Source organism: Thunnus thynnus, chromosome 11 (assembly GCF_963924715.1).
Source record: "Thunnus thynnus chromosome 11, fThuThy2.1, whole genome shotgun sequence".
Classification (NCBI taxonomy): Eukaryota; Metazoa; Chordata; class Actinopteri; order Scombriformes; family Scombridae; genus Thunnus; species Thunnus thynnus.
Window position 1 is genome coordinate 7,438,266 of NC_089527.1, and position 14,160 is coordinate 7,452,425.

The 14,160-nt window shown below is 40.9% G+C and overlaps 1 protein-coding gene across 14 annotated transcripts in view; it reads left to right on the plus strand.

The window, feature by feature from the left end:
• tns1b (tensin 1b) overlaps window positions 1–14,160 on the plus strand; it is a 174,565-nt gene that overhangs the window by 103,411 nt on the left and 56,994 nt on the right. For 13 of the 14 annotated variants that reach the window (XM_067603009.1, XM_067603013.1, XM_067603005.1 and 10 more), the window contains one exon: window positions 9,587–9,628. In XM_067603009.1, the coding sequence (XP_067459110.1) occupies window positions 9,587–9,628 (42 nt within the window). Of the gene's footprint in view, window positions 1–9,586; window positions 9,629–12,095; window positions 12,446–14,160 lie in introns of those variants that run through there. The other variant, XM_067603015.1, reaches the window with a different exon arrangement.

Here is a 14,160-nt window from a genome sequence, read left to right on the forward strand (position 1 = left end):
ACGTCCTGTTTGGGTGGTTGGGCATAAAGCTTTAAACTTTGACACAGGAGACCGCGGTTCGCATCCTGTTTCCTACCAACAGTCAACGTCGGTTTCTTTTTGACTATCACCATGTTCTTTCTCTGACCATAAACAAGTAGTTTTTGTGCCTAAACCTAACCGAACTTTAACCATAGCGGTGGTAGAAAACAGTCATGAATCACTTTTACAATGGCATTTTGGAAGGCACTGAAAAACCACGTTGTCCAACGGGTTGTTTGTGAAGGCACTGACATACGACCTATTCTGTCCTTTAGGTTATTAACTATACATACTTCTCTTATCATAGCTTGAATTATTGCATGATGTACAGACCATATTTCCCATGCATGGGGAGTGCAGTCTTAGATGCCAAAGAGGTGGAAAAAAACCATTCATAATATTCATGATGAAAATTATTCTCATGATGTTTTCTGTTATTACCATATTTGGGGTTAAAATAAAATATTAGTGGGTGGGTAAAATGTGTGTGTACATACGCATGAGACTGAGTAGACCCTCTCCACACACACCCACACACTCACACACACACACATATACAAACACAGACACACACACACATGCGCTCAAGGAGTAAAAATACTTGGCAGATGCCTTTAGAGACTCCCTCCCCGCTCACATGTTGGAGGAGGCTTTTGGTTACATAACAGAGCGAGAGGACGGGTCCATATCAGTAGGAGCAGGAACGAAGGCGGGGTGAGAAACACAGAGAAGTCAGAGGTGGTATAGGGTCACAGACAGCTCAGGGGTTTTTCCCACAGCATGGACCGTCCACTCTCCTCTCCTCTGGTCCTAAGGGATCTCTGGCATTTCAGAAACCCCCCCCCCCCCACCCCCCTACCCCAAAGGGAATGGGAATAGGAATAAGCGTACACACTCCAAACCTAACCCTAACCCTGGATACTCACACACAGAGGCCTGCACAGCCCCTCCTTCATCAGCGCTGTGTTTACATTTCTGGGACATGGCTGTGTGAAAGCTGCAGATGAAAGACCATGGAGCATGAGAGAGGAACAGCTGTGGGTGTGTGTTTTTGCTCATGTGTTAGGGAGACTGTTGAAGTGATAGGGTGGGGCAATAAATAATATTATTTTTTATCAAACTTTGGTGGTATTGTATTGTGGAGACTGTATTGTGTTATCATTTTTTACAAAATCAAATATCCGCATTAATGAATCCAAGGAAATTGGGTAGTGGGTTGTGGTGGTGTACTGGAATGCATTAAACTGATGTGTTATGAAGTTTTCTTAATATATTGTCCACCCTGTTACCATTGCACGAGGGGGGCAAAATATTAGTACACTATACAGTTCCAGTCAAAAGTTTGGAGACACCCTCCCATGTCCTTGAATGGTACTATATAGGCAGGTGTTAGGATGGGGGTATCATGTATATATATATATATATATATATATATATATATGACATTTTTGACATTTTTACTTAGCTGTAAATTAATCAACAGTTCATATTCGTGTGTTTGGTGCACATCTTGGACTAAAGAGACCTAAATCACCTGGCTCACCAGAAATCAGCTGTTGTATTGGTATGTCAGATAAATAGTTACATTTTGTGTTTAAAAAGTCACTTAAGCATTTTATTGTGAAGTTCTTGTTAAGTGGAATAATTAGGAATTAGGACTGTAACATGAACTAGAAAATGTACATAACCCTGTGAATTGGGGCATTGTCATCCTGGAAGAGAACACTCCCATCAATATAGAGATGTTTCATTATAGGATAAAGGAGATCACTCAGAACAACTTTGTATTGATTTACAGTGACCCTTCCCTTTAAGGGGACAAGTGGACCCAAACCATGCCAGTAAAACACCCCCCAAATCATAACAGAGCCACCAGATTGAAAGTATAAAAGTTATAAAAATAAAAAGCATAAATGTCCTTAAATAGCTGAATGTATTGATATATGAATGGATTCTGTAAATGAAAGTGTGCAGAAGTAGTTGGCCAGCAAAAACATACAGAAGAAAAAGAATAACAAAGCTTTGGATCACAATAGTGTGACTGCTGAAAGCAATTGCACATTTTCAATCTTTCATTTGGCACCTGTTATTAAATCCAACAGTAATTGGCTCTGAGGAGGCTTCAGCTCTGGTGAAACAGCATTGCCTTTTTAGGCTGCCACTGGAGAGTTTTGTCACTTCAGGAATGAGCATCATTTAGACTTTAAAGTTGTTTTTTTTAACTTTGCAGAATGACAACAGAGCTGTTGTTGTTTTCAGTGGCTGAGAGTTCAAATGTGTGGATTATTTACACTATGAAGCAAGTGTAAAGGCCAATCATCATTATTACAACTAGTGTTTTGAACCAGGCCTGCAGTTTGTTATTACTCCCACTAGAAGGCACTATTGGACATGTCCGTGTTAAGCCTTTACAGGTGTTGTGTGTCACATCTGTCAGTGACACCCGCAGTAATGGGTAGTGTTTGACACAAACACAACACAACTCACAGTGCAAGAGCGTTTATACAAACAGAGGGAAGTATTTCAAAATGGATTTGCAAATATAATTCGATTTAAAACTGCTTCCACAGTCTGCCGCAACGGTAACTGTCATTTCAGACAATAACTGTCTGACAATACATTTATTTTTTTTCCCCTCAGCCTGAATGGTTTTCATCATTTTAATTTGGGTATGAATCACTCGCCTGCATGAGAAAACATTGTCAAAATCTTAACATTTTTCATTGTTTTTGGGATGTGTTTCATTTTCTGCAAATCAGACCCCGAGGGTAGTCATTTAGTGTAACGTGGCTCACCATCACACGTTCAAGCAATTTGATTACTGCTGGAATCGCAAGGAATGCTGCATAATTTCTCATCTCATCAAAGCAAGATGAAAGTTTCTGCATTGTTCCAGCAGCTTAGTTGAAACATAAGCACATCGAAGCATGCCTAAGCTGTCAGTGTGGGATATTGTCCAAAATGCAGTGTAAACATAGGAGTAGAGCTGGTGCATAGCCACACTGCTGCCAGTGCAGATGGTGTGTGTGTGTGTGTGTGTTTTTTTTTTTCAAGCCTCCAAAGAAAGCAATTGTTTTAAAAATGTACGAGGCCATCCGAGGAGAAAGAGGCCGAGGGAGGAGGAGGAGGAGGGAGGAGGAGGAGGGAGGAAATGATGAGTGGCACTCGCACACACCCTTGGTCTGACTCATAGGCACACGCATATAGACACAGGGATATACTCTAAAAACAACAGCAGAGCTTCCCATATGTGGTTAGTGACATTACACTCACTCTGCCGGGGAGGGCAGCGCCAGTACACACACACCACACGCAACACACACACCACACGCAACACACACAACACGCACAATCAGCATTTATAATAATTTACAAGACCAAAAAAATGAAGGTTTTCTTTCAGTTTCTTTATTTCAGTTTCACACATGCACACAGAATCAGATATCGCTTGCTTAGCTGACTAACTGAACATAAACACTGAATCATTCCAATACTCACAACCAACGCTGTCTGTTTCCTTTCAGGGAGTAATATTCTCCCTCTCTCTCCCTATCTCACACCCACATGCACACACCAAAGCGGTGATTTTTAACCACCCTGCAGTCCACGCTGAGCGGGCTGGGCCGAGCTAAATGGGTTGTGTCTGGAGCTCTAAAGATGAACATTTGTATATTTAGCCCTGGGTCATTTCCCCAGAGGCTCTGCTTTGGGTTACGTTTATTCCCACCGCTCAAGGGGGGAAACTCCCAGTGCTACCTCTGCTTTCCTCAAGACGTGGGCTATAATTTGGTAAACTGGTCAAAGAAGCCACTGTGCTCATGTGAAAGAAAGCACATGGTACGGTGGTGGCAGAGATAAAGCGATGCGGGTGAAAGGCACACTCTGATGTGCTGTACTTGTAGGAGACAGACACGTGGGCCCTGTCCGTGGTCTCTCATCATCTTCGGCTTCGCGTGACAGTTTTCACTCAAACATGAATAACAAAGCTCCTAAACTCAGTCCTATTGCAGGTAATTAGTGCTGGTCTGTGAATAATCTTTGTATTTTACTCTGGTGGGGATCAAAAAGAGTACTGGAGGGAAATTCAAGCTACAACTTGGTCTTATTTTTGTAGATTTAGCCATCATGCCCATAGGTAATATTAACATTGTACTTACTAAGTTAATTGCTTAAGTCTAGGAACACTGGTGACATTTCTAAAAAGAAGTCAGGGCAAGAAACACAAGCAAATTTGCCTAATTTTCTATAGAACTGACCAATTTGCACATATTATTTGAGATATTACATTGACTATATAATTCACATTACTCAAATATAATAATAACATCCAAAAAGTGTCATTATATTTATTGATTGATTGATTTAACAGCTGCATAGTTGGGTTGACAGTGTTTTGATGTGTGACTGACAGTACATGTTTACAGCTCTGTGCTGTAGCAGCAGCTAACGTTAGCTTCAGTGACTGACAGGACAGCGTGTTTCACAGCTCTGACTTTGGTCTGTGATGTTCTTGAAAGTTTAACTGGGAGATTCCAACATCTGTTTGCCAGCTGTTGCATGGTCATTTACACTTGAATGCTAAGCTATCACCTTGGCCATCTTTTATGAGCAGAATAAAGATATTAACTTCTAACATAAAAAAATGATACAAAAAAATACAAAACCATCTTTGACAAAAATGTACAGGCAACAGCTTTTTCTTTCTTTTTTGTTGTTTTTGTTTTGTTTCATTTGCTACTAAGTGTGAATGTACTATGTACATTTTAATTAGTATTGTGGCTCTTGGAATTCAAAAATGGCACCGTTTCAAATGGATTTTGATACCTACTGCACTTACTGTAGCCGTTAGGGAACACAGTTTTCCTGTCTAATGAGGGATCATTACCAATTTTTCATGTGAGGACAGTTTCTAACACCCAGGTTGTGGACTGTGACTTGGAAATAATATGATTCAGCAAAAAATAATGAATAATAATCATAATTTTACAAACCATTGTGCAGTTTTTATTTTTTCCCAAATTTTGCACATTGCATCTTTCTTCTTCTTCTTTTGAACTAAACTAGATCGTCAGCTAAATCGTCAGTCACGCTATTAGTTATCTATTTGATCTAATCGTGTCAAAACAAACAAACAAAAAAGGACATTGAAAGTTTAAGAGTTTCCTTAGAGGAGGCTGCAGAATGGCCTAATTTTGTCAAATGTAAGGACAGCTGAACCTTTGTTCCAGTTGTGATACGCCTGATAACGCCCCTCTGGGCTGCAAGAATGGTGTCAATATGCACTTGTTGAAATAATTTTTATCATTGTTATTGATCAATAATAACCCAGATCTTCCAGATGTATTCATAATATATTGTAGAGATGAACTTGTTCTTTTAAGCAAAAATGTTGTTACAGTGTTTCTCTATCATTATGTCTGTTGCTGTTTTGCTATTGGAGAGATAAACAGTCTGTATTTAGCTCCTCTTATGAGAACAAAATGTAATATGATGCTCAGCTGACTTGGCTCAAGGTGATGGCATTGCTCTGAGCAAGGGATGTGCCAAGGAGTCAGAAAGGCATGATCGAAAAGTACATACTTAAAATATTTAGGGCGTAGTAGGAACAGATTTGTCTTTTCACCCTCTCCACAGGTGCTGCACAGCTCTTCTTTACACTCGCATCTTTTGTAATTATGTTTAAAGACGATACTGGTGTTTTCTTACTTTAAGAGTCGGCTACAATCGGTTCTGTGGTTGTGCGGCTGACATTCGCTGTTCCACCACATGTTCAGCTGTTGAACAAAAACCTCTGAGATGGAAGAAACCATCAGATTTACAGTATCAGTCTGACAGAGGGCTGCATGATTCTGGACAAAAATGAGAATCATAATTGTCTCTCTCAAGAAATAAGATTTTTATTTACAGCTGTGCATTGATACCATCAATAGGGAATGCTTCAGTCTGAAAATGTCAAATTATACACATTGTTGCTTTAGATAAACATTTCTATTGATTTTTTTGTGTTTAATTTAATGCAACAATATGGTCGTAACTGGAATGGGACTGTAAATCAATTTTGCATTAGGAGCAGATCTCCCTGTTAATGCCAATGTGCAGACAATGTGCAACTAAGATTGCATTGCATGACACAATTAATCCTGCGGCTTTAAGGCCATAAAGTGGCAAAATGAAATTCATACTTAGGTCTTTGCCAAATATGTTGCTAGAAGCTAGGTCATGTAAGGACTGCTAGCAGGGCTAGTTTATGAATGACTGCAGCTGGCAAGCTAATGGTCAACAGCCTAACGAGTGCTACTTAGTGACAATAGCTCACTTAACTTATTTCTGGAACTGTACTCTCAGGATTGTACATATTTTATTCAATATATTGGAAGAAAGCTTCCGATAAACTGTCACTAATGGGGTAATAAGTTCACACAGTTTGTTTAAGAGATGTATTTGTACCATCGACTCCTGTGTTATAAGTGTCTATAAACAATGCCTGTTTTGTGAAGTGGTTTATACTCCGGAAGAGGACAGTTAGATAAAATGGGATGGTGCAACACTGCTAATACGCTTCAATAGCTTCCTCTGTTTTAGACTCTCTGGCGCAAATTTGTGTTTCGAAATTCACAGCAGTTGAACTCAGTGTGAAAGATTTGCACAGATTTACTTTGTGCCTGTGATTGAATCCATCGATTGTGGAGATTCCACCCGAAGTCATTTAGTCTATGTTTGCTTATTGTGTGTTTTCAGGGGCATATTTTAATTTCTGTGCGCTGGGACTTGAACTTTTGACCTTGTATCTGAATCTCACTATGACACAGCAAATTCATGGCTAGAGTGGTCTGTTTACTATTGGATTTTTATCATTTGAGTCAATGACATACACAGTCTGAGTGGTTTAGACAAGAAGTGTGTGTCATCACAACATTTTTGAAGGTTACACATCAGTTTGTTCGTTTCCCAGCATTACATTTGTTTTTAAATATGTTTGTCGGGTAAGTCCAGTTCAACTCTTTAGCCCTGCTCCATGAGAACGTCTTAAAAGCCAAGATCCATTCGAATCTGTGATTAGACAGAGACTTAATTTGAGGGGACGGCATGACAATATACAAATAGGTCTATTTTGTGTTTGATGTCATCAGCCTCGGTGCTCCATTTCCCCTTCAAATGGTTCCTTTGAAGAGCGTTAAGAGAAACTGCTAAAAACTTCCTCTGTGGAATATTTTTGCTGATACACAACTTCCCAGGCTTTCTCATGCTTTCTGAATTAGTTGCAAGTCCCAACTACAATATACTCACACACATACACACACACACAAACACACACACACCGGCCATCTGGCTGCAATTGTACAAAACGGAAACGCACATGTTAGAATAGATCATTGTGAGAATTGTTTGTGTCTATGTGTGTTTTTCTGGGTATACACACAATGGCTCTATTTGTGTGAAAATGCCTGCGGCTGCAAACATTGGCCTCGGAGCAAATCCGTGCTCTGCTTTTAGAGCCTCAAACATCAGTCTGGTGTTTCCTTTTCTTTATTCCTTGAAACAGTTCTGTCTTCCACGTGTCGGATGTACAATGCCAAACACACACACACACACTGACTTTACGTCTGGTAGTTTTTAAATGCTGTAAGTTGGTGAAGTTGGAGTTTTGAGGTAGAGTTTGAATGATGCTATGTTAGTGGTTCAGTCTGGGCGTTCAGAGTCTGTATTCTGGGGCCTCCACAGCCAGACTATAATTTCCCTTCTGCGTTTACTGTTTATATTCTACTGAAGCATTCGACAGAAGCACAGAAGCAGAGCATCCTTGATGTCGCTGCGCATCTCCCTGTGTGGGATTGCCCAATGATCACTACCGAGAACCAGGCTTCCACTATGAAGTCACAATTTCCAATATTTTAACAGCACAACAGCAGCGAATGTGCTGTAGTTTACCCAGCATGGTCACACATGTTTTTTGAAATACTACGAGCTTGAGGCTATAATCAGTATTTTCATAATAACAATTGTTCAAATGACTATGTGTAATGCGAAAGGAGTTTCACATTAGAGAGAATTATCACCCGACTCTGCAGTTCCCCTCAGCTCTACTGAGCTTTATAGCGTCTTTCAGCTCATTGTGGTTTTCCGGCCCACAACTTTACTGTTTGGGTTCAGTCTCACCACTCTCATAGCGTTTTTCGGCCACAGCAGTCAGCTGTTTTGTTTGTGAAATAGCTCTAAAAATAAACTTTATGACAGACAAAGTAACAGATTGGATGGTGATCGTAGTGGAGCATTTAGCAGCTAAAGAAGCAGATTTTTTTTTTTCTCAGGAGTCGGTGGAGACCAAAACAGAGATAAAAGAAGAAGGAATATTGGATTTACATTCACCAGGTGGACACAAACACGTCTCCTAATGATTGCAAATGTTGCTTCATGTCTGCTGGATGTGTAAATAGCAACATGCTCATATTACTAACTGTAACTGTAACTTTCCCATCCAATTACTCAATGCATCAGTTTTAAATAATTGGTTAAAAAGGTTTCCTGATTTAGATCAAGAAATACTTTGAATGCACATTTTGGTTGGCATTCAAAAAGTATTGAGGTTTGATATTTATCTCTACTAATTATGACAACATTTTCCTTGTTGCAGTGCAGATAATTACTAAAATTCCTATGACATCATAGTTGTCAGGAGTCCATTATAATCTACACCAGAAAGATCTACAGAGATAAGGATCTTCCAATAAAAATCACAAAAGATCAACTCCACCATTCTCTCTCTTGCTGTTCAGTTTGGATGAAATCATCATTTCTTATATACTATGTAAATTATGTGAAGTTTTCTCTGCAATGAAAAGTTGAATTGACTTTCCTCTCCGCTACATATAGATTTGACTGACGTTTTAGAGACCGCTCAGAAGGATTTTTTAATGCTTCATTTAGTAGGTAACATCTGTGTGTGTTAGTCTGAGGTTAGCCAAGCCCACACAGGCTCATGACATCATGGGTCGCTCTGATGTTTTCTTCTTCTACTCTCTGCCACGAACCTCCCAGCTTTACCTTCATCGCCACTCCCTCTTTGCCCCTTTGCCTGCCTGCCTGCCTGTGTGTCTTAGCTTCTCCTGGTTTCTCTCAGTCTATCAGCCTATCACATCTGTCCCTCCACACACTCCTTATTTCCCTCATTTTCTCTGTTTCTCTCTGTCCCTTCTTTTCCTTTTCCCCCTCTGCTTGATCCTCTCTCTCTCTCTCTCTATCTCACTGTCCACAGCTGTATATGGTGTTGAAAAAGAGAGTTCCACGGATGGACTCTCTGGTCTTGGCTAATGGAAGCAGACTTGTCTTTTTGTGTAAATATTTGCACAGAAGGATTATAGATGGTCCCACGCATTCAAGGTGGAGCCCCATTCTGCTTCAGGCCACATTAGGGCAAAGAATGCCGCTGAGTGTAGCTTTAACATAAGCTTACGATGTCATGAGATGATGTGACATGACATTAACATAACAGGGTGTTGAGTTTTTGAGGTATGAAGTGTTGCAGGTATTGATGTCACTTTCCATCTCTCTCGTCTTTTCTGAACAGGCGCCGAGCAGTGACCTCCCTCTCAAACATGTAGACACCATGGTGAGTTTCAACTCGTGTGTGCATGACTCCCCCCCCACCCCCCTCCATAAATCTCTGTAACACTGGTAGACCCATCACATGCATTTGATGCAGGAAAGGAATTAATTATGAGTGGATAAAGGCTTCCCTGGTGGCATGAATGGCAAATATACCTTCAAACAGCTGAGACTTTAATGCTTTATAGAACAACTTCAGCCACATATTTGATACATTATAGAGTCTACAAATCATTATTTCTTTTGCTCTCTGAAGTATGGGAGTCCAATAGAAGTACTGCTTGGTTTGCTGTTGGCAGTTTGGACTGGACTTGGCATGTTACAAATCTAATTTACTGCCCTATTCATGCAGTTTTCAAAAATACCACACATCTAATGTTCAGATCAAACAAAAAAGTACCAGCTTTTTTTTTTTATAAGATGACTTCAGACCTCTTACAAGCCAAACAGGGAATTTCTTTGCTATGAATCAAGCCAGACTGCTGTACCAAACAGCTGAATCTGGTCCCATTAGATCTATTTGCATGACTGTTTTCAAAAGCACATCAGACACTGATTAGCTGCTGATTTGTGAGGAGGGAAATTAGTTAGTGCAATGTAACATAATGCAAAGATTTCAATTTACGCCTCTCGCCATGAATGCAGGCGTGCAGGCAGGTTAAAGGTCAGGGTCAGCTGAGTTCACAAGTTCATTATCACAGTTTTTGGAACAATCTTTCCCTTAACCAAGTGCTGCCAGTGCCTAAACACAACCATAAAGAGTTTAATGAAGCTGCACTTTCTACTAGCAGAGATTGTGCTGCAAGTTGTCTCTGAACATTTCACTCATATGTTCAGTATCAACATTTTTGCAACTTGCCAAATATGTTAATTAACATTTTCAGCCAGCATTACCTTTCTAGCAAAAATATATTTGCCATAGCACTTAAATTGTGAGTGTTGCAACCGTGTGCAAATACACTTTTCTATATGTCTGCGTCACATTAAGCCTGCTGCAAAGCAAATACATGTACTCTTGTGCCTTGATCAAGTGATGCTCAAAGTGAGAGTTTCAAAAGATGTTTAATGATGCAAAAGTTGCAACACTGATCTTCGGTTCCTCCGTGACATCTTTGTACACAAAATGAGAGTATACATGTTTGCCTTGGACTCACTGGGCACTACTTGACTATGACATAACTTCCTGTGAGTTGTATTTTGTCTGGGAAAGGAAGGATCAAGTAACTGATTTAGAGTTACCACCCAAAGCTAAGTGCCCACTTTCTCCACAAGGACAAAAATAAACACATATACCAGTGTGCCTGTGTGTGTGTGTGTGCGGCTACTTTTATTGGCATTTCCTTTATTATTCCTCTGTTTTCTTCTGCAGTGCAATTCCTTGATGTGCAGAGGAGCACAGACACTTCCATGCAAGAGCTTTCATATCAGACAGTCTTTTGCACGGCTCATGAGTTTCACCTCTTAGGTCATAATTTGGTCTGCACCTTAACTGAGGGACAGAGCCCGAAACACACCCTCGTTATAAGTATGTGATTAAATGAGTTTGGATTTCATGCATACTGCGTGATTACATGTCTGCACAATAAGCTTGTGTTAGAGTTTGTATGCATGAGTGTATCTATGCGTACGTGCCTGTGTGTGTGTGTGTATGTGTGTGTGCAGCTGCTACTGTCTGGTCATGGGCATTTGCTGCGTGGTAACTCTGTGACGTCTGGGAGACGTTTGGCCACGGCTCATTGCCTCCGAGCATCGAAAAGATTTGTCTTATGACTACATGAGTCTCTCTCGCTTCACTGGATCAGTTTATACTTTGCTTGGATCGTCTTCGCTTTGTTGACTTCTATCGAGTTTTATTTTAGTTTTTTACTTGGATATACAATGTAGGCACTGTTAGTGAAGGAGCGGCGTGCAGCACTTTAAAAAAGTTAAAAAGTTTGAAGTGCAGCGTTTCTGGAATTATTTTGATGATTCTTTCTGTTATTGTGTTTGAAAGCTGAGAAAATTACAGGAAACAGAGGGGAAGTTCTGAATACTTAAAATACTTAGCAGTGCTGACATTATTAAGTATTGTTAAGAAGTCTTCAAGAGGGAAGGTTATTTGTGAAATTGCCTGTGCAAGAGACACAACTGTCTTAATGTAAAAATGGGATTTCACAGATAGATACACACACACAAACACACACACACACAAATGCATTTGATTGGACATGAGTTAAGATAGAAAAGTGGTAAAGAGCTACAGTCAGCTGACTCGTGTGTGTGTGTGTGTGTGTACAAACAAGCATCAAACCCCACATGTTTGCCTAGAGTGACAGAAAGGGTTTGGGCAGTTGAAATTTAGACCCGTACACAGATGAGAAAGGGGGAGGGAGGGAGTGAGGGAAAAGTTGAATATGGGGGGAGAGATAACGTGATGGGAGGCAGAGTAGGAGGGGGAGGGTGGCCCGGTACACAGACACAGAGAGGGAGAGACAGAAAGGGAGTGAGGGAAAGGAGAACACAGAGCGGACAGAAGGACGAGACAAGAAGTGCTGTGGAGGAGTCTGGTCTGAGCCAGAGCATGCAGTGGTCCACTGCAGGCAACTGCCCAAAATAGCGCCCTTGGTTTTTTTTTTTTTTCCCTTCTTCTTCTTCTTCCCCGTTTCCTCCCTCGCTGTCAGAGAAAAGGGAGAGGTTTCGCAGAGGAAACTGCGCTGCCGGACAGAAAGCAGTGAGAGACAGATAGAGCTCTCCAGAGATGGACCGAGGAGGGTCTTTGAGAAGGCGGCTCTCCTCTCTGAGGGGGGCATGGCGATGGAGTACGGGCTACCTTTTCAGGAAGGTAGGGTGTGATGGAGAGACGAATGGTTGGATTTCTTTGGATGGATTTAGTGTTTACATCTGGAGGCTCAACTGGAAAGTAGTCAACACGGATCTGCTACTTTTCTCGTGTCGGATTCTTCAGTGCTTGTTTTTTTTTTCCCCCCCTACTTCTTCTTTGTGATAGTTTCTCTCGTATCTTTCGCAGACTTTTACCAGCCCCCAACGTCTTTTTGCCCTCCCCCCCCCCCCTCCTCCTCCTCCCCCCTTCGCTCCCTTGCTCTTTCTCAGATGGTTAATTTGTATGGCCTGCTTGTAAAGTCAACCTCCGCAGATGGTTTTCATCTGGAAACAGGCCTGCAGGACCCCCCACTCCAGTTCCCACCTCCTCCTCCTCCTCCTCCTCCTCCTCCTCCTCACCCGTTACCTCGCCGCATCTCCTCCTTCCCAATCCAAGTTCTCAAAGGAGAGAAACAGGTTTTAGGGTTTGAATTGTGTGCTGTTCACAAGCTTATGGCTTTATTATTGATCTGCTTTGGAACCTTTGCAATTGGGAAACTAATATTTGAACACAAGTGATCTCTGCATTCATGATCTCTGCTCCTGCTTAATTACTTGTTGCTTAAGATAATTGAAATTCAGTAAATTTCATTCATATAATTCTGGTATTTCATGAGAATAAACGTCTTCCAGTTTTTCAGTTGTATCAAAAACATCAATGTGACCACAGTGAAAGTCATTATCTTATTACTGGCCGTAGCTTCGTTGCAGTGCTTTTATTTACCCAGATGGTTGCACTTTAACTTAAATATTGTGGCTCATAAAATTCTCTACACACCAATTCAGACTAATTTGAAGGAAAAACTATGAATTAACTGCCATCGCCGCAGCACAATACAAACGGCATCTCCTCAGAACTCTCTCCCGGTCTCTAATTAAGATGTTTTTGTTTCTTTGTTTGCAAGCTGGTTCAATGATGGCACCGTGTCATGTGTGTTGGCTCCAGGCACGTTTACCTTGCCACTCCAAAAATCTGAGGACGTTTTGATCATCTCACGGTGGTCCGTTTAAGAGGACTTTGGGCTTTTCTCACTCTGATGCACATTAAGTCTCAGAGCCCCACTCAACACAAGCACTCTTAACCCTCTTCATGGTCTGTGCCTGTGTTTGAACCTTCTCTTTTAGCTCGTTTCTTGGTCATTAATCTCTGTCCTCTTCTGGCGACACTCTGCACTTTACAGCCCTTCGCAACATACTGAAACGTTTAGGCCAAAGCACAGACAGAAAAGGGGGGGGGGATTTACTTTGTGTCACCTCAGGTGGGCCAGGGAATCATGTGAACAATGAGGATGTAAGATGGAGCATAGAATTTGTCAGATAAACTGGTTGTATAGGAAAGAACAGTCGACAGGTTGTATTATCTGACCTGTTCATGTCTGTGTTCACAGTCCCTCCACGAATTTGCAACTTAACACAGATGAAACCACTCTCTGCGATATTTGCAATCTTTACTGTCACTGGAACTGATTACTTATCATTAAGTTCTTTAAACAATCACAGTTGTTTATTGTTTTTTTTATTACCTGCAATGTGCTGCAAAATAACAAAATGCTTGCGCAATTTCAGCACATTTTATTTTGGAAAACCTGCTGCAAATTTAGTCATTTCGGGCAGCAATAACCCTCCAAAACAGACATTATAAACCGGTCCATGAACATTAAGTACACACAAATACAC